The sequence below is a fragment of the Mixophyes fleayi genome, chromosome 4, assembly GCF_038048845.1.
Source record: "Mixophyes fleayi isolate aMixFle1 chromosome 4, aMixFle1.hap1, whole genome shotgun sequence".
NCBI lineage: Eukaryota > Metazoa > Chordata > Amphibia > Anura > Limnodynastidae > Mixophyes > Mixophyes fleayi.
The window spans coordinates 167,031,214-167,058,136 of record NC_134405.1 but is presented as its reverse complement, the minus strand read 5'-3'; the positions used below and the strand labels follow the sequence as shown (position 1 = coordinate 167,058,136).

Sequence of the window (26,923 nt, the reverse complement as noted above, 5' to 3'; positions counted from 1 at the left end):
GTACTGATTGCCAAAAGTGGATATGCCCAATGAAAAGTGATATATATTATATAATCTCAATCAGTCTGTTGGATCACAATGTTTTTGGATTTTTTTAACTGAAGAAATAACATTTTCATAATTGAAGGGTTTGGATTTGGAGCACACCATTTAATGCCACAGCCTAGGAGAGACTGAAGCAGAGGGTGTTCCTGTCGAAGAGGGCAGCACATGATTGGACGTATGCACCACTTAATCACATGCAATCACATGATGCTCTCTTCACCCAGGAATGCCCAGTGCTTCAGTCTTCCACAACATATGACATTAAAGGGGGGTATTCAATTGACGGCGTGATCGCCGGAAATCGAACGCTCGAAAAATATTACCGTTAATACGGTAATTACCGTACTCGCTGAATTTCAGCTCGCAGCTCCCTGAGTAAATTACCGTATTAACGTTTTTTTACGCGCAGATTACCGTATTAACGGTAATATTTTTCGAGCGCTCGATTTTCGGCGATCACGCCGTCAGTTGATTACCCCCCTAAGGGTCAGAGCCACTTGGTGCGAGGTGCCGTGATGATTCTCCGGAGCAGTCCGCGAAGACACATTACCTCAATGTTTTCTACTCAAATCTCCACTCATTCTCCCCTCAAATCTCATAGAGATAAGTGGATGAAAATTAGCTGAGACTTGTTACTGTATTGGCCAGCAATATGCGCAGCAAGGCGATGTCCGGTGGCACTTTACGGACAACTTAATCTGCCACTGAGAGATCCAATCAGACAAGGGCAGCCCTCTAAATCTTACAACTTATCTATCCTAAATTACATATTAAGGATGCTGCAATTATTTTTTTGTTCTCATCTAACAAAGCTGAAGCATTGTAAGACACACTTTCTGCTACTATGAGTATATATAGGTGCAGTAAAACATTTAAGGAGACGGAAATTACCCTACAGTTTGACAAAAGCAAAATCAGTAAATATTTAGACCTGAGTTACACTTACCCACTTGGAACATTCTTCACAATGGCAGCATTATATTTCTCTTCCAAATTTACTCCATATGAAATCCCTGTAGCAACTATCGCCTAAAGAAAAAGGAGTGTAAACACTTACAAACACATATTGCATATTAGAGTATGCAATATATAATAAATATAGAAAGCATATTAGATAATAACAGCAGTAAATTATAACTGGCAAGTTCTAATGTCAGAACTCACCTATTATAAAGTTATTTTGCATACTACTGCTTCAATTGATGCTTCTCATATCTTGGTGTGATCACTTTTAATGGCCGTTTTATACTGTTGAATTGTACTTATTCAGAAGCAAGAAATTATTAGAATATATAACAAAATTAATTTCATTATGGAAAGTTCGTAATGAGTACATAACACAAGTGGACAATGCTATTTAAGATACAATTAACTAAGGCTTGGGCCATTCTTGTTATTATTCTTCATCTCCTGTATATTTGTTTGCTGGCAATTTTAATAGGTAGCCAATCAAATCATCAAAATGTTCACAGCAGTATAGATCATTTCATGAGATTAGTGTGCTGATCTTGTGAGAAGCAGGTGCTTGTCCACTTGTTTTTGTGAGGGCAGGGCTATATCTGACAAGAAGTGTCATAATGGGGATGAAACAAGAGAGAAGCCATGGATTGAGCCATGAATTGAGAATAAGATAGTGTAATGAGGAGGGTCCTCTAACAGAACAGAGTAGTGATATCAGGTGTATGTCGAACTGATGCTGAAAGATTGTGGTATCAAACGCAGTTCTATATGAGATAACGTTTATATGTCCAACTTGTTCTTGTATCCAAATGGGCAAACAGTGCTTCATGCATCTGGCAAAACACACCAACACTTTTAATTTCCAATATTGTATCCTCTTCCCTGACATCACTTCCTTTTACTTTTCAGTCACATTATTATTATTATTATTATTATTATTATTATTATTATTATTCATTACAAATAATGTATTCCCCAACACTATAAGCAATATATTTTCTCTACTTACTATTTCAGGTTTTTTTTTAAATATAATGTTAGTGGTATAATACATCAGATGTTCTGTCCTCTAAGTTATAGAGATGACCTATTGACACTTTATATGGTCACTGAAATCTTGGTGATTTCCATCCTTATAATGTACACTACAGGATACATTATCTCGTATATAATAAAGGTTTTAGTGTAAGCCAACATGTACACAAGACAGAATAAATTTTCCACGTGTTTCATAATATTTCTCTGAGTATGGAACATCTATTCTATATTTAACGTATTACAAATTGAAATACATTTATAAAGATATCCACTAGAGGTCAGTGTTGCACAATATTTGTAGATGCTGAAATGCACTCTTATGATGATAATAAAGCAGGTGTACATCATTACATTATCACATGTTATCATGTTATTAATTGAGAACATTGAATTTATGATAAACTAGTGTTCACAAAACTGTTGACTATGATATTAATTTTCACAGAACAATCATTAAATTATTTTAAAAAATGAATAATAGATTTGATGTAAAAAAACAGGATTCTATACAGGTATGCTGCAAACTAGCCATCCAACCACTCAGCCTGACTGCCAGGCAACCAGTGGATAGATTTATCAAACTTTCTAAAAGGAGAAGTGGAGGTGTTGCCCATAGCAACCAATCAGATTCTAGCTATAATTTTCTAGGATGTATTAGATTAATGATGGCCAACAGACGGCTCTGGGCCACATGAGACCCTCCGAGCCTTCACCTGTGGCTCAAAGCTCCTCCCTCTTTTATTGTCCGAGTCGTTTGTTGTAACATGTAACACTTGTTTAAAATGCTTGCTGATAAGTTATTACAGATAGGTGTCTTGTTCTTTAATTAAATGTATTGCTTTAACTTATTACTGAGATTAAGAGTAATGTGCGGCCCTTTTGAAGGTTATAGGGCCGCACTTTGCGGCCCTTTGAATTATTTAATGTTGCCCATCGCTGTACTAGATAAATGATAACTAGAATCCGATTGGTTGCTATGGGCAACATCTCTACGTTTCTTTGTAGAAGGTTAGATTTTGAAATACACACATAAAGATCTATGCTACCAAATCTGAAAGGTTAATGCAAGTAAAAATATCAAAGGCCCAGTAATCTAGTAAGTGAGGAGCTCTCCCTTAGGAGTAGTTTATAGCAGAGTGGCTGGGACACAAACACAGTGTATTTCTATTTCAATTGAATTATAGACCTGAGCAGAGTCAGAGAGTGAACACAGTGAACTTTTGGGGTCAATATACAGTGCGATTTGTGTCTAAAGCAACCTAATTGAACATTAACAGTATCTTGAGTATTTCTTGAAAAGTCTGATTTATCCTTTAAAACTGCATGTTTAATTTTCTTACCCCAGCAAATAAGAAGTTAGTAATTTAATCCTATAAATTTAATTTTTTTGCATATGGAGTAACCAAGTTACACTTATTATTAGATGCCGTTTGTAATAATAAGATTACAATAATAAATGAAGGCAAAAGTCACCAATATGAGTGTAAGTTTTTTCAACCTCCATGGTACCTATGGTGGGATATCTAAACTTTTGTAAAATTAGGCCTTAATGGAAGCCACTCTAAATGATTTAGTAAATAAAGTAAGTTACAAACTGGTTCAATGCAATATACAGTTAACAGGTTCACTTTCTTTATCTCCTTTAATGCTAATAATCATTTTCCCTTATACTCATACTAGAGGTTAAAAAACATGAATAAACACATGAAATGATGTGGCTGGTCTACTCTTATAATATTTAACTTACCACAATGACTTCAATGGGAACAGGGATGCGCAGAACATGTTTGTATCGCTCATTTAAATCTTTCACCACCAAACATATCACTAAAGTTAGAAGTCCAGCTGTCAGATCAGCAATGTTGGTTTTAGTAATGTTGGCAAAAATGTCAATAGATGACTAAATAAAAATAATAATGAATGATTAGTGCTGTTACTGCAAAGCAAATAAAATAAAGAAAATAACTTAATTTTCCATGAACACGCAAAATATTTCTGGATTTTCTGCCCATTAAAAAAATAAGGATGACCTGTTGCCTTTGTCATATTATCCAGCCAAATGAATGTACAATATTTCTAAATAATCTACTACATACAAACACACACACACACACACACACACACACACGAACATTAACCTACTGGTATGTTCTTGGACTGTAGGGGGAAACCAGAACCCCCAGAGTAAATCCATGCAAACATGGGGAGAACATTCAAATTCCACACAGTTAGTGCCCTGGTCGGAATGAAATCCATGGCCCCAGTTCCACGAAGCAGCATTGCTAACCACTGTGTCACCCACATATATAAATTGCTTAAATTGCTAAATAAAAACACTTAAGACTACCATAGACCTAAAAACCTTATTTCACTTAACCTATACCCAAGTCCCCATTTCTCTTTTATTCCATAATGACTTTACAGTAGTCTGCCTTTAGTATGTAGATCTTTAATTGCATTCTTCCTGTATATTATTGTTTGTATATTTGGAGATCAATCATGCTTGAGCAGAAATCCACATATCTTATAAAAGAAAATCTTATCATGGGCTTGTTTAATAACTTTATACAAACTCTGATTAGATAATTATTACTGAATTAAAAGTCCATAAGTAATCAGTTTAGTCTAATGTATTCACATTAAGTAAATAATTCTAATCTCCCAGATTAGCTGCCCGCACATAACACTTTAAACTAAGTGAATGTATTGCCATTGTCGGCCTTCATCTATTAGAACGACCCATTTTGTGCACTTACATAAACTATTGATAGTATTCCGCTATAGTTTTTTGATGGTATATTGAAAATCAGTTTGATTTGTGAGATGAACACTTGAAAGGCAGCAGCCGTGGTAAAACCTCGAACTAGCGGATCTCCCAGGTACCTTACAACAAAGCCGAACTGAAGAGCTCCTAATACAAGCTGTTGAGAAAGCAAGGAAAGGACAGCTCCGTTATCTATTAGGAAAAATGTATCACGATGTAAAAAGGTCTACAACACAATGTAAATTGTATTTCTCTGGATTTATAAGTGGAATGCTTTTTACATAGTATTATAAAACTATATTATAAAACTATAACAATGTATCGGTGTATCACAAAAGTATTGTCAGGCGCCGCCCCCGCTCTCCCCTCGCGTTCCAGTGCCAGACTACTGGATCACTTCTTGGTCTGTCCCTGGATCCTGTCATGCACCACTAATCCTGTTACTGACTTGTTTGGTCCTGACCCTCGTTTGCCTCACGTTCTGGTTTCATTTGGATCTCCTGGTTTGACCTCATGTTTCTGGCTTTATTTGAACCTCCTGGTACTGACCCGGCTAGTCCACTATCTATGATCCCAGCTACCTTGCTCGCGTCTGTCTCTGAGAGCCACAACCTGCACGTCCCATACAGCTAAGACCAAACCTCATTGCGGGTGTCCCTGGTGAACACCCAGGGTGTGTTAGACTCTGCGCGATTTGCTCATTAACGTCCACTGCTAACAGGTGTATATCCACATTCCCAGTGTGTTGTGTGGCAAATATACAAATAAGTGAACTTTACAAAAATCACAAGTAAAGTAATATTTTTAATTTATGTCCGGGTGTTTTAACAAACATTGCACCTTCAAATCTTCAAACATGCAGTCTGAAGTCTACTAAATATTGAATTATACATCTCCCAAAAAAGTTGCTAAAACTCACCTTATCCACGTCCATTAATACTAATAATCTGATGTTAATACTTAATAACCCAAAGATTAGATTTGGCTTTAGCAGCATTTAGTGGGAAGCCACGGGCAACTCTCAATAGAACATGAAGACAGATAATGCAGTTGTTTACTTAGATGCAGTTAGATTTTATTGACTGAGCAATACCATTAGTACAAACAAATCATAAAGATTCAGGGGTCTATTTAACTAAAAGCAGTGACTGCTATTTATCAATAAAAAGGTGGCCACAGACAACCACAACTACAAGCTTAGGTTATTGTGAAGAAACTAATAAACATATTCACAAATGCAGGATTAACAGTGGTTTAAATATTTATCAAAAAGTAATGGAAACAATATTTTACACCTTTCCTTCTTAACATTTATTTATACATTGTCTGTCTCTATGTTTATATATAGCAAATAAAACATTTTTTTTTTTAAAATAGTGACATGCTTTTTTTCTTATCTCCATAGATTTGAATCATTTACGTTAGTCTTTAAAAATGGTCTTAAAGTTGACACTTTCAGAAATATGACTGTCTGATTTGTCATTAACTTAGCCACATCCACTATGGGTTCTGAGTTATGTGTAAGTCACAGCATAAAAAACTGCATTTTGCCTTTGTAAATAGTTTTGTGTTGTTCCAAACAGGTGCAATCCTGCAAAAGCGGGTGTGACTATTAAATAACACCAGCAGATTTGCACTACACAGCTCAATCATAATATAAAATGTACTACCTGTATGATTCCAATTAAGAAGCAGAGTGTACTTGAAATTACAACTCTTGCAGCATCCCGGGCTTCAAAATCTATCATGGTTTCATTTAGTTCTGTGGAGTTGGTGGATAAGAATTTTTCATCTGGAGCCATGGAAAGCACGACTTGTCCCACCATTAAACAGACAACTGGAAATGGTCCTGTTGGTGTATATAGGAACGCAATGTGGAAAGGTTTTTTTTTAATATCATTTAAATACTTAACAAAACATAATGATTTGATGGCAGCACACACGCAAATTTTCAACAACAAAGTCTGCAACATAAAGTGTACATATTATTACCCAAATTATTGCCTAAATAGTGTTTGCTATTTTGTGACCCAGCAATTGTAGTAAAAGGACACATAGGAAAACATACTGCTGATATGTATGATTCAGTGAAACAGAATAGCCATTTCCAATCATAGGTCTTTGTTTAAGTTGTTTAGCAGGGTGCATATGAATACTATGGAACTGTTGTCTTTGAAAAACCTATTTATTTGGCCATATACAATATTCAAAGCACACCATCAATTGGGTTCTCAAATCAGATTGCCAGCAGGCATGATTACGGCACAGAAGAAAAATATAAGTATAATGGAGCAGACTGGACCTGAAGAGAATGTAATAAAGACACAAGAGATGCTGGGGTGTCTACCCTAAAACAAGGGCCTCAAGTAAGTAAAAAAATAGAACTTATAATCATAAATCTAACTATTTCACTTACAGTGCAGACTGGGGCTACAGTAAGAAGTTGCTCTTCAATGCTTATTGTGTTTAAACAAAGAAACAGTGGCCTGTAGTCTATATATTAACGATTATATTCTCTACTTGGGATGCACTAGAACCTACCAACTGAGATATGTCTAGATGTCCCCAAGAAGAAGTATGTCAGGATAGGGAAGAATGATGAGTAAAGGCCATATCCAACAGGAACCTCAGCAAGTAATGCAAAAGCCAGACCTAAAAGACAAACCTATGCTTACATCATATACACCATATTCATTATACAAGCAATGCAATTGTTTGTGCGTGGCAAGAGACACACAATACAATTACGGATTGGTACATGATACATGAATGCAATGGAATCAAATAATTTTTAAACTTTCTACAAATGTAAAATGAAACTATGATTTTAAAAACATAATATTTCTTCTTATTTTAGTTGGGTTGCATTCATTTTAGGTTATATGTTAATGCAATATATAGCAGACTGTACCACCTGTATGATTTTAAGAATATTCAAAGTCACAATGAGGTCACAGTCTAAATTAGTGTTAGACAAAGATGTATAAAAACATATTACAGAACATAACAATACATAAACACAGAATAAACTACAAGATGAGCTTATTTGGTTAATGATCAGAGGGCAATAGACTCACTTTTTTTGTGACCCCCCTTGTATTAAACACTATAGGTGTTCACTTGGGCTTAAGGCTGACAAGAAGATGTCTAATAACTTTAATAGGCAATCAATATGAGTACACTACTACATAAAATACATAGAACTTTTTAATGAGTAATGACAGTGACCACTGAATATTTATTATATTTTATTTGTATCCTTTATTCACCAATCCAGCTTGAACCAAATACTGCTACATTACATTCTCAAAATAAACTCTATTTCAACATACTTGTTGGTATCTTCTTTATAACAAAATAAAAAAAATCTAAGTAACAATAAAGGGGCAGGTGAAAGTTAAGGGATTGGGATGGGGGGAGGGGAGACGTGTACTTGAGGAAGAAAAATAAAATGACCAGTCAACACTCTAATGCCTGAGATTCTACACAAAAGGAAAATGGGTGGTAGAGTAGTTACTATATCTCCTATACATATAAGGTTCTTTAAATTCTAAACAACTGAATCAGTTAGATATAACACCTGCATTCCGGTCTAGTGCTGATGAAGTAATGTCATCATCATCATCAGCTATTTATATAGCGCCACTAATTCCGCAGCACTGTACAGAGAACTCACTCACATGAGTCCCTTCCCCATTGGAGCTTACAGTCTAAATTCCCTAACATACACACACACACTGAGACAGACTAAGATCAATTTAATAGCAGCCAATTAACCTACTAGTATGAGTGTGGGAGGAAAACAAGCACCGGAGGAAACCCACGCAAACATGGGGAGAACATACAAACTCCATACAGATAAGGCCATGGAATCAAACTCATGACCCCAGTGCTGTGAGGCAGAAGTTCTAACCACTAAGCCACCCTCCTCCATAGACAAATAAAAGTTGAGTCTATCAACAAGTCTTTAATAGATGGAGGAATGGAATTTTTCCATTTGACTGAGCTAACAGCTTTCACTCCATTGTTAAAATGTCTCAAAATGGACTTTTTATATCTGGACATAGGATTATTAGTCACAACTTCTCTCAATATCTCTTTAGATATATCTACCAATCTTTACAAAATCTATGAAATTTAGAACAGTCCTGCCAAACATGGGTCTCCTACTGTAAACCCACATCTCCAGACCTTATCTAGTACACCAGGACATATGTTGTTTAAAACACTGCGGCATATGTAAGAACAAGTAATAATCTTATACTGAGTTTATAGGATCATTGTAATTTGAAAAGAGCCTGTAGAAATTTTCGACCACTTTGACTCGTTAAGAGGTCTGCTTAAATCCCGTACCCATGTAGCTGTAAACTAAGGCAGAGAGGTCAATAAGACTTCTTCTAAGTAAATTTTAGGTAGCCAATACCGAGTGTTTGGGGTAATGTCATATAGTAGTTCAAACGGGGTTAGATCCCTTCACAGGATAATATTTCTATTAATACTCCCCAAATAATTTTTAATCTAAGTATATGCCTGAAATTCATTGTTAGGGAGAGCTAGGTCTTCTTGTAAGACCTAGCACGGACGTATTCCCTCAGTGTGGACCAAATGGCCGACCCGGAGCTAAAAGTGTTAAACCTGATGGGAAGTTCTTGTTGTATAAAAGTGATGAGAGTGGAGATATTAATGAGGTAATGTGCTTAAGGGCCCTTAGTTTTTTAACTGTTTTCAACTGCAGAGTTGACGTAATTATTGGGTGTAATATAGGAGGGTCCATGGAGCTATATCCACCGGCCTGGGTAATAAGTGTTCTTCTATTGTGACCTGCTGCCTAGATCTGTGTTGTACAAATCATGTTTTTATGGTTATTTTAATTCCCAAATGCTTAATTTGAAACAGGTGCCATTTAAATGCAAAAACATGTTGTAAGCCTTGTATTACCTATTCCAGTACATTTACTAGCTACTGAGCTACTAGAGCTACTGACTTAAAGTAATTGATTTTGAAATTCCAGAGATTGCTAAACTTCTGAAATTCAGAAGATAAGCTGGGTATAAATATCACTTGTGGCCAACAGGTCGCCTGCAAAAAGAGTGAGTTTTGTGATCTATCTCACTAACACAAACCAAGTGACGTCTGTATTAGCTTGTATTGCTCTTGCTAAGTCTTCCATGCATAAAAAAAATATTTAAAGGGAGAGTGAACATCCCTGTCTTGTACCATTGGAATTGTTAAAGGGATTTGATAACATTCAATCTTAATTTTGGCAAATGGTTTCCCACAGAAGGAAATAATTATTAATAGTCAGGAGGGGCCCAAACTCATATGATCGAGCAATCTTCTAGTAAGCTGCCAGTATATTCTATCAAAGCATTTCCACATCTGTAGAGATGAGGATTGTGGGTGTTACAGAGATGGAGGCCAGATATATCAAGTCTATTATTTTAGTGGTCTTATCGCTGGCTTCCTTACCAGAAGCAAAATCCAATTGGATTAAATAATTTAATAAATATTTTAACTGGTTTGCAATAATTTGTGCACCTTGAAGTGTCGTTTATGGCCTGCTGTAGAAAGGTCTTATAGTATAAGATTGTAAAACCATCAGGCTCAGGACTTTTCACCTATTGGTCTTGTATTCATTGCTGCTATAAGCATAAATGGGTGTTATAGTTGCACTTTTGTTTCTTCAGAATTGTTTGGATAGTCTATGTTGATAATTGTGAACATAAGGCTCTTGCCAACAGTATGCCTGTTTTATTACCCCATTGGAATTATTTATATCTGCATTTGTGAAATGCTAATTTTATCTTATCATTTAGAAGTTTGTTCAATTTCGCCCTTGTTTCCTTTAGCTCTACATAAGTGTTATTGGCTTTATGTGTTGTTTCTAATTTTAAATTTTTAAATAGAAGGGCCTCTTTTTGTATCTCTTTCTGTTTCTTAGCCCATCATCCTAGTTGTATAAGCTTCCCTCTCAATACACATTTATGGGCTTCCCACAGGGTAGTCCTGGAAAAATCTGGTAAATCATTTGTTGCTAAAGTAATCTTCATTCATGGATTCTATTTGATGTCTGTACAATGGGTTTTGTAATGCAAGCTTGTTTAATCACTAAGTACTACGTCTGGAGGAGTACTCAGGGCCCTCTTAACAACATTTGGGGCCCCCGGGCAAAGCAAAGCACCAGGGCCCCTATATATATATATATATATATATATAAAAAAAAAAAAAAAGATTATATATATGGGCCCTGCAGCCCAGGGGGCCCGTCAGAGGCTCTGCAATGGATGTCGGGTGGGCGTGAAGCCGTCACGCCCGACATGCACTGCGAGCACCGCATGGAGGAGGAGACCAGGGAGGGAGCCGGATCGCCAGCTGAGAGCAAGGTAAGTATTTTCTTCTTTTTTCCAGGAACTTTTTTTTTTTAACTGCCTCTGACAGGCTCCCGGGCACCTGCCCATCGTGCCCTATGGAAGTGACGGCCCTGGGAGTACTGCAGGACCAGGTGTGACATAGAAATTGAAGCATGGTCTGACCAAGTGATCTGTCTTATTTGGGATCTCAGCAGTAGTTTTAGGTGCCAATGGTTCAAACCTCGGCTCTCAGACTGTTATGCCTACCTCTGTTATCAAGGTCATCCAATCTGTATTGAATCCTCCTCCTCTCTTGTGCTTGGTGGCTGTTTATATCCTGAAGCTTGGAGTGATAAACCCCTATTTTCATCATTCTCCTCCAAATCAGGGAGCCTATTAGACAGGCGGACAATATCTGATTGTATAGTCGAGTTGTTCTTGCACTAAAAAGTCTTGGTTGGTGAGTAATGAATCTAGGTAGTGTAGGATTTCACTTAAGTCACCTGTCCACATGTTTAGCAAGACTGATTTGCTAGGGTTCTGGTCCTCCATTCCTGAAACATAAGTTTTGAAACTCACATTTGGGCAGATGCTGACCTGGTGTTAGGGTCTGAGATTTTGAGTAGTTGCCTCATGTTTTGCTATTGAGAGGCCTCTTATGCTTTTCCACGATCTGTCTTTTGTGATGTTTTCTTGCTTTTGCCAGTTAGAGCTGTTGTTAAGAAATTCTGTTAGTTAAGGCTCAGAATTAAATATGACTCAGGGTCATGTAGACAGACCATCCGCCATCTCCCCCAAAGCTCAGATTCTAATTGTTATTACAATGATGGGATGGACTTTACAATTGCAGAGAAGTCAATATGATTATAATGCATATTTGATATTATAACTTTCAAGGTGTCTGGGCACTATCCAGAGGTATGGATCTTGGTGTAGAGAAAAATGACACAATTATTCCACTTCAGATATGGTCTGATTCTACTTATACTTTACACCGTAGTTTAGTGAGTAGTCACCTGAGGGCAGCAGACCTTCAGTATGGAAAGCCCAATGACTGAGTATTGTGCTTTAATAGATAAAGTTGATATAGGACGTTGGGGCCCTCTAGTGGCTAATACTGGTATTTCACGAGAGTTGGTGAGGTGATAAAAATTCTCCAGCAGAAGAGAACATAAATAAAAGTGAAGCACATTGAGTGACTTGTTTTGTGGACTGTTGAATTGTCCTCTTGTGCACTGTAAGAACTGATGAACTTATGTTTTCCTCATAGCATTAAGATCCGTAAGACCTTGTAGCCAAATGTACACAAACAACTAAGCTGCAGGACTCTGTCTGTGGGTTGAGGAGCTCTAATGTATGTCCTGCATGAAGCTTATGCTGATAGACCCCACAGCATCCACTGCTTGTAGGCTTAGTGGGGCTCTCCTGCTTTAAAAACAACTCATTCAGGTTTTGCTATCAGCAATATCAGTTAGTCTCCTGGCAGGGAAAGGGGTGTCATTCAAGGGGGAGGGAGCACTCCTTGCTGAAGTGATTAAGCTCACCTGGACCCCCTTATGGAGAGAGGCTATAGGGCAGACTCGCAGATCAAGCCGCAATGCCCACTGTGTAATCAGCAGATAATAAATATTTCCGCTTCCTCAGCAGGAACAGAGCCTTGTGGGATCACTGTATTTCTGGAGCAGGTGAAACCAGAGAGGGAGGTGATAGGGACGGAGCACGACGAATTGACAAATCTAGTTTCTGGCTTCTGAACTTTGGGATGGAAGAGTTGAGCTGATCAATATTAGCCATAAAATTATGTTGATTTGTTAACCTCAATGAACAGACCACTAAAATAAACACTAAGGAGTAGATTTATCAAACCTTCTAGAAAAAGAAAAGTGGAGGGTTTGCATATAGCAACCAATCAGATTCTAGGTATTGTTTATCTACTACATTCTAGAAAATAATTGTTAGAATCTGATTGTTTGCTATAGGCAACACCTACACTTTTCCTTTTAGAAAATTCAAATTTGCCCCTATAAGTTAATTTTAAAATTTTCAAATAATTTTGCCCTTTAATCAATAAATAATGATTGCCCCAATCATTTAAATGTCAATGGTGCTTCCTTTTATGTTCTGAATGGCAAAATAGTTCAAACAGCATGTTTGAGTTATCAAGCCATTCAGAAGCAGTTATCAAAACTGTCCTGTCCTGTCTTCTGGATGATGGTTTTGATGGTATTTTTAACCAAACCGCTGGAAGTTTGGAGAAAAAACGCTGGTGGTTAAGCTGTTTTCAGTCCACCACACATTGCCATCCATTTTACATCGTAGCCATTTGGAGCTCTAAACTGCTCTAAAGAGATGTGTTGCAGTTTAAATCAGCCACCAAACTCAAATCTCAGTAGTTCTAGCCCTTCGTGTTAAGGCAGGACATAAACACAAGTAGACTATGAATAATGCTTTTTGCCATTTCATATCTGATTTCTTCAATGCTTGAAAATATACAACATGAAAATAAAAGTAAGTCTTAAGATTAAAATTATTTTTTTGGTAGAACAAGAGATCAAAGTTATATCTGTGTATTATATATCTATCCTAGTTACAAAAATGGTTTTCGAATGTTAAAATAAAGCTGAGCATATACCACCAGTTTTGTTTAATGGGACATTCAAACTAATAGGAGTTCATATAATGTTAATTGAGGGGATCCACTATCTCTTTTAATGCTTTAAAGTAGTCAGTGCATTTGTCACGTTTTCTCCATAAATTCTGTTTTGTGATCCACTCCCCTACTGACATTAAAGAAAATCGAGTACTACTCCCAAAGTAGTAGCAAAAGGTGTTGCATATAGTTAAATAAATATTGGGAAGAAGTGCTGATAAGGTGTCATGCCAAATTGACATATCTAGAAACACTTTAATTCTTCAAACTTGTCACAGTATAGACATGTAAGAAATATAGATTAGAGTTATCAGTTTGAGTTAATGAAGGGCAAAAAATGTACTATGTATTATTAGAAAGGATACTGAACCTACGTTTATTACACGTGTTCCTTTTGTGGGATTTTTTTGGCTTCTTTACATTAGGCAAAATGCATCTAAATGTATGTCAAAATGTGATGCTTACAGAGGGGAATTGACCGTGTGCCAATCCGTACAGCAATGTAAGCCCATAAATAATCCTCCAGGTGCTCCGGTTCCCTTCCACACTCCAAAAACATACTAGTAGGTTAATTCACTGCTGACAAAATTAACTCTAGTCTGCAGTGTCGGACTGGCCCAGTGGACTACCGGTTAAACCACCGGTAGGCCTGGCTACCGTACGACCACACCCCCTTTTACCCGTGGGCGGAGCTTACCTGGAGGCCCCCAAGAGAACCCGGTGTCCCCGCTGCTCAATTGCGATCGCAGCTGCGATCATGTGACCCACCCCTCCCCCTGTCGGCTGACCTTTCTGTCTGCCGCCGCCTCTGAAGAAGAGAGAAGGACAGAGAGCCTGCAGCAAGCAAGATATTGGTAAGTATATTTTTTAACCATTTGTGGCATAACATTAGGGGCACTATGTGGCATAACATTGGGGGCACTATGTGGCATAACATTGGGGGCACTATGTGGCATAACATTTGGGGCACTGTGGCATAACATATGGGGCACTGTTGCATAACATTTGGGGCACTATGTAGCATAACATTTGGGGCACTCTGTGGCATAACATTGGGGCACTATGTGGCATAACATTTGGGGCACTATGTGGCATAACATTTGGGACACTGTGGCATAACATTTGGGGCACTATGTGGCATAATATTTGGGGCACTATGTGGCATAACATTGGGGGCACTATGTGGCATAATATTTGGGGCCCTATGTGGCATAACATTGGGGGCACTATGTGGCATAACATTTGGGGCTCTATGTGGCATAACATTTGGGGCACTGTGGCATAACATTTGGGGCACTATGTGGCATAACATTTGGGGCACTATGTAGCATAACATTTGGGGCACTATGTGGCATAACATTGTTTTGGGGGCACTACTGTGTGGCATAACATTGTTTTGGGGGCACTACTATGTGGCATAGGGGGGCTGCCTATCTATACTAAACTATAAGGGGCTGCCTATGCTAAACTATAGTGAGGGGGCTGCACAGAGAACACTATAGGGAGGGGGTGATTGGACCTTTAATGCTGAGTTGGTTTGGGTCTATAATTGAATGTGGGTGCTGTTTATTTAATGGCAGGGATGGTTGACGTTTCTAAATGTACCCATTATATTTTCCAAATAGGGCCAGCTCTCAACATTCCAGGATCCAGACAAGCCGCAAATAAAGAAACCAGCAGCCACAGGTGTTAAAAGTGACAAAAACAGGTAGGACAGTCTGTCAAATGATCTGAGTCTAGTGCAGGTTTGGCTAACCTGTGGTACTCCAGGTGTTGTGAAACTATAAGTCCCAGTATACCCTTCCAGCAATAAGCTTCTATATATTGGCAAAGTATGCTGGGGTTTGTAGTTTCACAACACCTGGAGTGCCACAGGTTAGCCAATCCTGGTCTAGTGGGACAATCCTGATTTTTGGTGAATGTTCTGCCCAATCTAAGGGTCAGGTCAACACTGTGTACTCTTTATACACACACTGCATTCTTTACATACTACACTATGGTGCTAGCTGTCCTTCGTTGACTGACCACTCCCCCTCTAGTGTCTGGTCCCGCCTCTATGGTGGCTGACCACACCCCCTTTGGTGGGCCCCTAGTGTTGCATTCCCCGGTGGGCCCTTCATGCCCCAGTCCGACACTGCTAGTCTGTGTGTTAGGGAATTAAGACTGTAAGCTTCAATGGGGCATGGACTGATGTAAGTGATAAAATATTCTCTGTACAGCACTGCAGAATTGGCGCGATATTAATAAATAGTGATGATGATAATGATAACAAAGCAAACAATAAGTCACACTAGGAGCAGTCGACTGGGGGCTAATCCGCCCTGCCAGTGAGTCGCACCCCGGTTATCCCACTGCCACTGGCGCCTATTGCATCTGCAGATGGGAGCCACATCTACAAGGACAAAGAGCCATATGTGGCTTGAGAGCCACTGGTTAGTCACCACTGCTCTAAAACTCAATATAAATGTATTATGTATTACATTTTTCGACAATTTCAACAAGTAGTCAGTTATATGAATATATGTATGAAACAATATTGATTACAATGTTGTTTGATTCTGTTACTTTTATTATTTCTGTAACACAATGGAACAAAAGATGTTTGTACATTAAAGGGAAAATATGTCCTTGTAAAACTGGTTCTTTTTAATGATTTCTATATAAGAGTTCAGGGAAGCCATATAAATAATATTATGCAGACCAAAAATTTGACAGTATGATACTGGACACACTTGGCTGCTAACACACTACACACATTCATGACTGACCATGGCTTACTTGCCAATTGTGTTGCTCTACTAGATTGCAACTGGGGCTGCCATCTTTTTGAAATTGGACAGCTTTGTGATCTGAGGTTTGCTCAGCCCATACAATCCACCCCATGTTTCCTTATAGCTCACATATAAGGTAATTCGTTATAGTAACCATATACTTGTCCTTTTAATTTGGGCTCATCAGCAGTTTAAATTATGGGACCATTAAAGTTAAAGATTTTGAAGGAAAAAATGTGACCAATTACACTTGGGAGCCCTCATTTTGGACCATCCTCCCCATCATATGGCTGAAAAAAAGATTATAGGGTTAAGAAAAGTATTGGAGCTGGCAGCCATGGCTGAATGGGGAGTACCTAAAACGCAACAGATTGTATTTTGACGGCAGTGATCACATTAGCAGAGGATATACAGTATTTGCCTGATTTCCTGGATACCAACTTCTATGCTTTATGTTTCTTGATGATGAACTCTTGCATATGGTCCCTGCCCTGGCTTTATCTGCCTATTAAAATGACATAGCATCTACAAATCTCAAACATCTCAAACTGATCCCATTCTAGTAACTCCGCCCCAGCCCAACAAGTACTTCCCCTATTTGCAGGCAAGAAGGGTAGGGAGGGCTCTGCTCACGAGAGAGCTTACATTCTAATTGGAACATGACAACATGGAACTCCTCATCCTCTCTTACCAAGCCTCTACATAATGTGGCCTTGTATTATTAAATAGATAGATGGGTGAAATAATTGAAGTGTCCATTGAACTTTTCTTAACAAAATTGATCAGTGTTGTCTTTATTGAAGAATGCTATATGGATAAGAAACTTACCTTGCAATGTGCCAACGAGCCCTGTACAGAGTCCTGAGATAAGGTCATGTACAAACCATGATTCCCATCGGTACTTGGGCAACCAGTTGAGGACTGGAAAGAATTTCTTGAGTATTTGACGAGCTTCTATAGATGTGCAGCTGCCAGATAAGTCCCATATAACAAAAATTAGAAATCAGCATTACCAGTCATATGTCTTTAAGATTTGAATAGTGCCACAAGCAGCACATCAACAATGCAATCTAGCCAAATCTGCAAGTTAAAAAGATATTTATCAACATCTGAAAATTGTAAATATATTTAAAGTACAATAAATCCACATTAATAATATTATTACAACGAAACATAAGAACAAATAGAAATATTACAATTTATTTTATTTGTGAAAAGACACTGGGACTGAGTCATTAAGGAGAGCAAAGCAAAAAAAAAGGAGTAACTTTGCACCTCGGCAAAACCATGTTGCATTGGGGGGATGAAAATTTAAAATCTTGGGACAGCTTTATAGTTGGGGTAGGGCATGTCCTTGATCAGCTTTAAATTTCAGTTTAAAAATAAAGCTATCAAGTATTTGTGTGCTTCATGATAAAACAGCCAGTATTTTCCTTACATGCAAGATAATAAATTAATGTGCACCCCTTGCATTGTAACATGGTTTGTCCAGGATCAAATTTACTAAATTTTTTGCCTTGCTCTCCTTGATGGCTCAGGCCACCTATGTTTTTCTCTAAAGAAGCAATATCAGCATCTAAGTGACATTCTCACCCACACACCGCAGCACACTCCTTAGGCTGGGTGAACACTACAGAAAATTTCTCCCCATGCCAAATCAGTAACGATTTTACCAACGACTGAAAAAAAACTCCTGGTCAGCATGCCACTTCATATGTACACTCTATACATGTTTTAAAAAGATTTACCCTCAGATCTGTGCTCATCTGTCCTAACCATCTGCTGAACAGATCATGACTCTGTAAACTCTATGGAGATCCTGATCCTGAGTGCATCAACACTGCAGGATTGGAAGGACATCATTCCATTGTTGAACAAGATTTTTAGTTCAGTTTAAAAATCAAATAAAAAGATACGTTGAGCTTTGGAACGATAATTGTTCGTTTCAGTGTACTCACTAATGCAACATCGGGCCGAACAGACGTTTATCGTGTGATTGGCACGATATTGGGCTGAAAAGCCTGTAGTATGTACCCAGACTTAGACATTGCACCAAACCTGCGAAAAACACAAACCTATCTTACATTACCCTACACACATCGTCTATGCAAAGCTGAGTTTTATTTCTCAACTTAAAACACTATGTACCTACTAGGAAAAAGTGGAACATAGTCCTTCTCCATCACATCCTGTTACACCCAGGATTTATAAGACTAACATTTCCATAGGATTGAAGCCCTTATGCCGAAAGGCAGAAAAAAAATAATTCCCCTCACTTGCCATATTTTCCTAGGCTCCTCAGAGATGTTAAAATTTTTCAGCTGTACCAATCTCACTATACATAATATTGATATCTCAGGGCAGCTTACACACCTACTATCACCTATACAGTACAAGCTGGGGTTAGATATTTGATGGAACATTAAATCTAGACTATGCTTTATTTATGAGTTGATATCTGAGTCAATATAGTCGGCTAATGTGCAACTCTGTAACTATAAGCAGCAGGTGGACTGGTGATTTAACATACCATCTAGGCTGGCCTTATAGCATTGGATGGCAAGATAATGGTAATCTGCTGTATGACAGTTTCCCCACGCCCTATGATCCTCCAGAGGTGAATCACCATAGCCTCAATACGCACATAACTAGCAATCTTCCCTTGGTGATCTCTGCAACTTGCTTTGTCACAACTTTCAATTTCAAGTGTCACCATCATTTTCCCAAAGAACTGCACTCCCTCCCCCACAAATAAATAATACATTTAATATGCTTCCTCTCCAATCCACTGCAATGACCTCCACAATCTAGAGATATAAAGAGTAAGGCAGCACATTGCAGAAGTAGTCAAGTCACAGTGACTCAGTAGAAAATAAATCAATTTCTTGCTGCTCCCTGTCCTCTACTGGACTATCATCATATTCCCAAAGGGAACGCCCTTTCCCCTGATCCCTATCAGGTTCAAGCTGTTGTATAATTGCAAATCCCGGCATTGCAGACATGCCGGGGATTGTAGTTATTATTATTATTATTATTATTATTATTATTATTGATTTTCAACTATGGGAAAAACAGGACATACATAAAACAGGGACATATAAGGTAGACAAAATAAATGCAGACTTGAAAATAAAGGGTAGGGAGGGCTCTGCTCATGAGAGAGCTTACATTCTAATTGGGAGAGTGGAGATGGGGACAGCTGTGATGATGAATTAATGTGGGTATAGTGTAAGCCAAGCATGTCAAACTCAAAACCCCAATTGGGCCAAATAATCAAAGTCTAAGATTGTGTGGGCCAAAAGAAAAAGTCTCATATGCAATTTTGTAAGGTTTATTATTAAGAAAAAATGAAAATAAAGTTTAATGTACTCTTCCCGATGCTTGACACTGTGCCCTCCATGCTGCTTTTACTCCCCTTCACCTGTCTCCCCTGTTTCACACTGTGCCCTCCATGCTGCTTTTACTCCCCTTCACCTGTCTCCCCTGTTTCACACTGTGCCCTCCATGCTGCTTTTACTCCCCTTCACCTGTCTCCCCTGTTTCACACTGTGCCCTCCATGCTGCTTTTACTCCCCTTCACCTGTCTCCCCTATTTCACACTGTGCCCTCCATGCTGCTTTTGCTCCCCTTCACCTGTCTACCCTGTTTCACACTGTGCCCTCCATTATGCAGCTCTTGCTCATATTCACTTACCTTTCTATTGCCTTCTTTCTTCTGATTTCTTCTCTTGTGTCTTGTCCGTTGCATCTCTTTTCTGTGCACTCCTCAATGAAAAAGTTTGGTGTGATGACATCACACCTGACATTCAGTGCGAAGGGAGGAGGGGAGGAGGGCGCCAGGTGCCGCTGCATCAACTAAGTATTTTTTTCAATATTATTATTTATTTCTGTGCCGGCGACTCTGGTGGAGCCACAAAAAGAAGGGGTTTGGGCCGCATGCGAGTTTGATACCCCTGGTGTAAGCTATAATAAAGAGATGGGTTTTCAGAGAGGATTTAAAGATTTAAGGATGTGGGAGAGTCTGATTGAACATGATCTGGAATTCCAAAAGTTGGTATTTGCACGTGAGAAGTTGATGGTATTGAGAGGTGGTTACCAGAGACGAGGTGCAGGCCAGAGCTAAATCTAAGAGGGCAAGAAGGAGAGGATTTTGAGATGATATCTGAGATGTATGAAGAGGTAATGTTGTTAAGGGCTATGTAAGTAAGGATGAGTCATTTTAATTGTAGTCTAGAAGCAAGCAGCAACTGAGCTTAAGGTAGTCAGGTAGTCAAAGCTGCAAGAGCAGGTAGGAGAGAGCAACACAGAGTTGGAGAATGGTCAAACTTTTGTAAAAGCAAAGGTGCTGCCACTGGTCAACTGCATCTACTCACACCAAAATATGGGGGATAGTGCTAGTGTTCTGTCTTGGCCAGGCCACTAAAATTTCTTGTTACGTCTCTGCCTAGGTGTCATTCCTAATGCAAAACCACTTATGTTCCACACGTATCATCTGTATCTAAAGCCTGTTACAAATATCTAAGAAACATTCCAGGATATGCTCACACAAGATACTGCAAAAACTTGCACACATGGGTCCTGACTCATGTTCGGAAGTTCTATTTTAAAAAGAATACAGAAGAGCATGGATCTTGTGCTTAGTTCTGACCACATTCAAATCCAAACGTATCTCAAGATACTATTAAATTTGAATCTGGATGTAAGTACGCTCTGCCTATATGTTACCTGCTGTATTTAGATACACAAAACAGACTGGGCCTGATTCATTAAAGAGAGTAAGGCAAAAAAAAGTGAGTAAGTTTTCTCCTGGACAAAACCATGTTACAATGCAAGGGGTGCAAATTAGTTTATTATTTTGCACACAAGATAAATACTGGCTGTTTTTTCATGTAGCACACAAATATTTGATAGCTTTATTTGTACACTGAAATTTAAAGTTGATCTAGGACATGCCTTAGCCCAAATATAAATCTGTCATCACAGTTTAAATTTACATCCCACTCCAATGCAACATGGTTTTGTCAGGGTGCAAAGTTACTCATTTTTTTTGCTTTACTTTCCTTAGTAACTCAGGTAATGTCTCGAGTCGTGAGTTGTCTTTCCAGTCTTTCTACACCCCCATCTACAGTACAGTTACCATCATATATACTTTAAGAGGAAGAGTCAGGAAAGTTATCAAAAGTAAGTGAACATGTGAAAAATACACATAACAATAATAGGCATTATAGCAACAACATACAGGTCAAACTGGTCTATAGTTTATATAAAAAAAAAAAGACTGGAACATTTTACTGGGCGATAGGGAATTAAAGAAAATCTTGGCTCTGAAACCAAAATATGTGTATAAACGGCTGAAAATCTAAAATCCAGACTAGTTAAAAGCACAATACCCCCCGAGAAGAACAATAAAAAAGTTACTTGGTTAAACGAAAAGGCAAAAGGCTGCTTTTACTGTAATAGATGTGCGGCATGTAAAACTAGCAAGGTGAGAGACACTAAACCAGTGACATCCTTCACTTCCAATGTCACTGGGAAAGATTTTGAGTCAAGGATAGGCTGACCTATGATATATCTGGGATAGTGTATCTGTTGGAGTGCCCCTGCGGAAAACAATACGTGGGGAGGACAATTAGGAAATTATCAGTTAGAACTGCTAAAAGAAATATTAGAAATCAGTTTGAAGCACATAGTGTCCCGGGACACTTTATATGACCCCACCAAACTGAGATTTATAGGTATTCACAAGGTCAAAAAACCATGGCAAGGGGGTGACTAAGTGAGACTCATATCACAAGAAGAAGCGAGATTTATTGATACCTTAAAAACCCTCACATCAGGTGGTCTAAACTTAGACTTTGATCTGAACACCTTTTTATGATTTGTTGCTGGAACCTACTCACATACATCTCTTTTAGTTTAGCAATCATCTTTGTTCTTCCACAATTCTTAGTTTTTACATCATCAACCCATACAGTTATCATCTGTATTCTGGTCCTTAATGGTTATTTACAAATGTTCTGTACACATGTTTCATTTGAACTTTAATTTCTAATTAGCCCTTGCATCTAAGGGCTGCTTTTTACAACACTTTAAACCAAACCAATGAGGAACTTCTAGGCGGTTCCTTATTTTGTCGATCAAAGCAAAGGACCAACCATGGAAAGGAAGGAAATTGGACACTGTTAAATGACGGTACTGATCAGCCATAGACTAACATTTGCTGCCAAATATCCCTGAGGAAGCTCAACTGGGGCGAAACACATACTAAATATTATCCTAACAATTGCACCAACTTGGTTTTCATTCTATGATCCGACAAAATAAATTGCGGTACACTTCCGCTACGGACGCATGCGCATTACAGACTTTTCACACCGTTGGATATTATACCCAACATTTGAAAGGAGAAGACGGTGTGCGGTTGACAATTGAGGAGACGCTTGAGGACCGGAGCACCCGGAGAATCTACCGAAGAGAGGGATAAGTTCTTATACCCACAACCTCACACCGCCTATTTTCGCCTATGGTCCTTTGATCTCTATAACACCTCCATCTCGGCCACGGGAGCACCAAAAGACTGACAATTTACAAGTGTAGCACATTTGTACTATAGCTGAGCTTGTGAACTGAATCTACTTGTTCTATTCTATTGATTGGATACCTGGACAGTCTAACTCACCCGGGACCAATAGCTTTGATTGAAACCTGTCACTGGTGGCTAAGTTTCTTTATATCATTTATGGACAGTTCTTCCCAACAATTGTGGTAACTATTGCTCAAATTGAACGCACGGTGAACATTTGTTTATTTGATTTTGAATAATTTATGGACAGTTTCCTCTCCACATTTGTGACAACCAATGCCCAAATTGAACACATGGACATTTATTATATTGATTTTGTTCCTTGGTTTTTACTTATGTTTCTTTCTCTTTGAGTGATCACTCATATCTGTAATATTTTTTGATTCATGTTTATGTTGTTTTAACAATATTTGCACACCTCATTAAAACTTTATACTTCACATATAAACATATCATTCACCAATGGGTACCATTATCTTTTAATTGTGCTGGGGAATCCACTGTACTATAAATATTGTATTTATATAAATAAAACTGAAGGGAAAGCTGACCATAATTAGTTTACTTTTAGCCTTGTTTAATTGGGCATTATCATTGGTTGGATGGGTTGCAACAGAGAAAAGCAGTCTCTCATTTCAGTTGAAACAATGAAAACTGCTGCCACTCTTTCCTTGTATTTGACCTACTCCCTCATTTTGGCAGTAAATGAAAGAATGCAAAACTCCCACTACTTAGCAGACACTCCACATCAAGCCATCTCTTCCTAGCATCTGATTAATGAGTGAATACTTGTGGCAAGTATAGGGCTGCTGTCACATCTTTCACTAGGAATATCACTGACTCATATTGGCGCTACTAAACTGAGAGGCGCGGAGTCTAATGCACCACCGGTGTTCACCAGGGACCCCCGCAAGGAGGTTTGGGCTTTGCTGTGTGTGATGCGCAGGTCGCGGTTCTCCCAGATAGTTATAAGAGCAGTGAATGGAGAGTATAATATTGTATGGAGCTATAGTGGAGCACTCCCACATAAGCTGCCTTAGAAGTGAAATAGGATGTCACCTACTGCATCACATATATAACAATTTTTGAACAAACAATCACTTCAAAAATAGGCGCTAATGGTGCACATAGTAAAATATACTGGAAATTAAATATCCAATCTTATATCCCAACATATGAAATGGATATGAAAAATACCAAATATTGTCCCACAAAGTCTAAGTATTAGGAAACAGTTAATATCCATATAACTTGAAGAATTTTTTTTCTCATGTGGATGATATCATTTCTCTCCCGTATTCATATTGTCACAGCATATATGGGAGAGAAGAAAAACATGGAAAAAGTCCCATAGTGCATTATCCTTCAAAAATGATTTATTCAACATATACAGCATAAATTTCAAACAGGAATCCTAAAGTGGTGGCCGCATACCAGAGGGAGCAGGCGATCTGAGCCTGTAGCAAGATCTTTGAGCTGGGTCTCCTCTAAGGGAAAACGAGTCACCTCATCAGACTGTCACCGTAACCACAAACACTTCAAGTTCTTCCGACGCGTTTCGACCCGCCTGGGGTCATTTTCAAGGTAAATTAAAAAAGGGGTACTAGTCCCATTTTTATACTGTCATCCCGGACTACCTGCCAATCGGCAATCAGCGTCCGTTATATCAGTAGAAATAGCCATATAAATAACACATAAAACATCTCACCTTATCTTATAACCTCTTCTCTAGCTTTTTCAGAATATTCCACAACCTTACCGAACAAATCATATAACCATATTCGTTATTACTGCACAATGTGATCATGTGACTGGCCTCTACTTTCTTATTGGATTAAGGGTAACATGTGTTAAATTTCTTTCACAATCACGAGGAAGTATATTTACCGGAGACCTAAGTTATCTTATGGGCATGGTGTATATAAGTATAATGCTTCCCATATCATATCCATTGAAACCAGAAATCTATACATGAAATAAATTGAATAATTACCCTATACATGATTCTTCAATATCATCATAAAACATATCATAAAAATCAATACATCATTATCGACATTTGACACTTAACAATATCATCTATGCAATTATGTACAGAGGGTTATACAGCCTTATTGTGTATATATAAACAGAAACAAACCAATGATAATGTAAATAATCTAGATGTCTATTGGAAAATAACAATACATTTACAAAAACCATTGAAGCTCGAAGTCAGCATTGAGTCCATCAGGGATCAGGGTCTTTAATTTATGGATCCAGAACATTTCCTTTTTTGCTAATCTCGAAATTATATCATTATCTTTCCAATTTGTCTCAACTCTGGAAATACCCATAAATTCCATGATCCCTTTTGTTGAACCATTATGTACTTCTTTGAAATGTTTAGAAAATGGGTGGGTTAAAATGCCTTTCTTAATATTATATAGATGTTCTGCCATCCGAATCTTAAGAGGACGTGTAGTCCTTCCAACATAACATTTATTGCATTTGAATTTCATAAAGTAAACAACATTCTTACTGTTGCATGAAATTAATTGATTAATCTCAAACTTCTGATCCCGAACTTCAAAGGTGGTGTTCTTATTCTTCTTATCAGTTATAAATGATTCTCTACACATTTTACATGTGCCACATCTAAAAAAACCTTTTGATGTAACCATATTCTCAGATCTAGGATGAGTGCCCTTCACAAGTCGTTCCTTGAGGTTTTTGGCCTTCCTATATATAAATTCGGGAAATTTTGGTAGATGAGGTCCAATAACTTCATCTTTTTTAATAATTCCCCAATATTTCTTAATTGTTCTCTCAATCTCTTTATGTTTATTGTTGTATCTTGTTACAAATGACCATTGATTGTCTCTATTCTCTTTTCTTATTTTTTTCTTTAAACAATGCTTCCTATCTAGTTGTACAGCTCTTTTTTAGCAGTTTGAATGATGGAAATAGGATAATCTTTTTGTACTAGTTCTCTCGATAGTGAATCCATTTCCTCCCTGAAATGGATATCTTCCGTACAATTTCTTTTAAATCTCAGAAATTGCCCATATGGGATGTTATAGAGCCATTTTCTTTGATGTTCACTAGAGTTCGGAATGAGTGACTTAGAGTCTGTCAGTTTCTTATATAACTTAGTATGTATCTGATTCTCCTTAATATAAACGGTCAGATCCCAAAAATTTACTTCAACTTTACTCTTATCAAAGCTAAGTTCTATGTTTAGCTGGTTATTATTTAGTTCTCGACAAAATACATCTACATCTTCGATTTTTCCATTCCAGATAAAGAATATGTCGTCAATAAATCTAATCCAGGACACCAGGCCTGCCCCAAGCAATTCATGGATTTTTATTATTTCCTCTTCCCAGAAGGCCATGAATAAATTGGCATAGCTTGGGGCAAACCTGGTGCCCGTGGGTGTGCCGATCTCCTGCAAATAGAAATTCTGATCATAATAGAAGTAATTATTCTCTAAAATGAATCTGATTCCATCCTTAAGAAATTGACTTAAATTAATCTCAATATCATTTTTTCGCAGGAAATGGTCTATTGCTGTTAAACCATTTTCATGATTTATTATCGTATATAATGATTTAACGTCTGCCGTTATTAAAATGTAATTCTCATTCCATTGTATTTTAGATAACTTATTCAACACATCCGTTGTGTCTTTAATATGAGATAACGTTGTAAGAACTAACGGTTGTAAATGGGAATCTATAACTGCTGATAAATTTGAGGTGATGGAATTTATCCCTGAGAC

General features: G+C 37.9%; 1 protein-coding gene across 1 annotated transcript in view; it reads right to left on the bottom strand.

Moving 5' to 3' along the window:
- LOC142150770 (pendrin-like) overlaps nucleotides 1–26,923 on the bottom strand; it is a 56,418-nt gene that overhangs the window by 18,531 nt on the left and 10,964 nt on the right. Inside the window, exons 2-7 of the mRNA XM_075205962.1 lie at nucleotides 17,407–17,546; nucleotides 7,349–7,459; nucleotides 6,478–6,656; nucleotides 4,800–4,964; nucleotides 3,791–3,943; nucleotides 992–1,074 (exon numbers count right to left, since the gene is read on the bottom strand). Coding sequence (XP_075062063.1) covers nucleotides 992–1,074; nucleotides 3,791–3,943; nucleotides 4,800–4,964; nucleotides 6,478–6,656; nucleotides 7,349–7,459; nucleotides 17,407–17,546 — 831 coding nt within the window. The remainder of the gene's footprint in view (nucleotides 1–991; nucleotides 1,075–3,790; nucleotides 3,944–4,799; nucleotides 4,965–6,477; nucleotides 6,657–7,348; nucleotides 7,460–17,406; nucleotides 17,547–26,923) is intronic.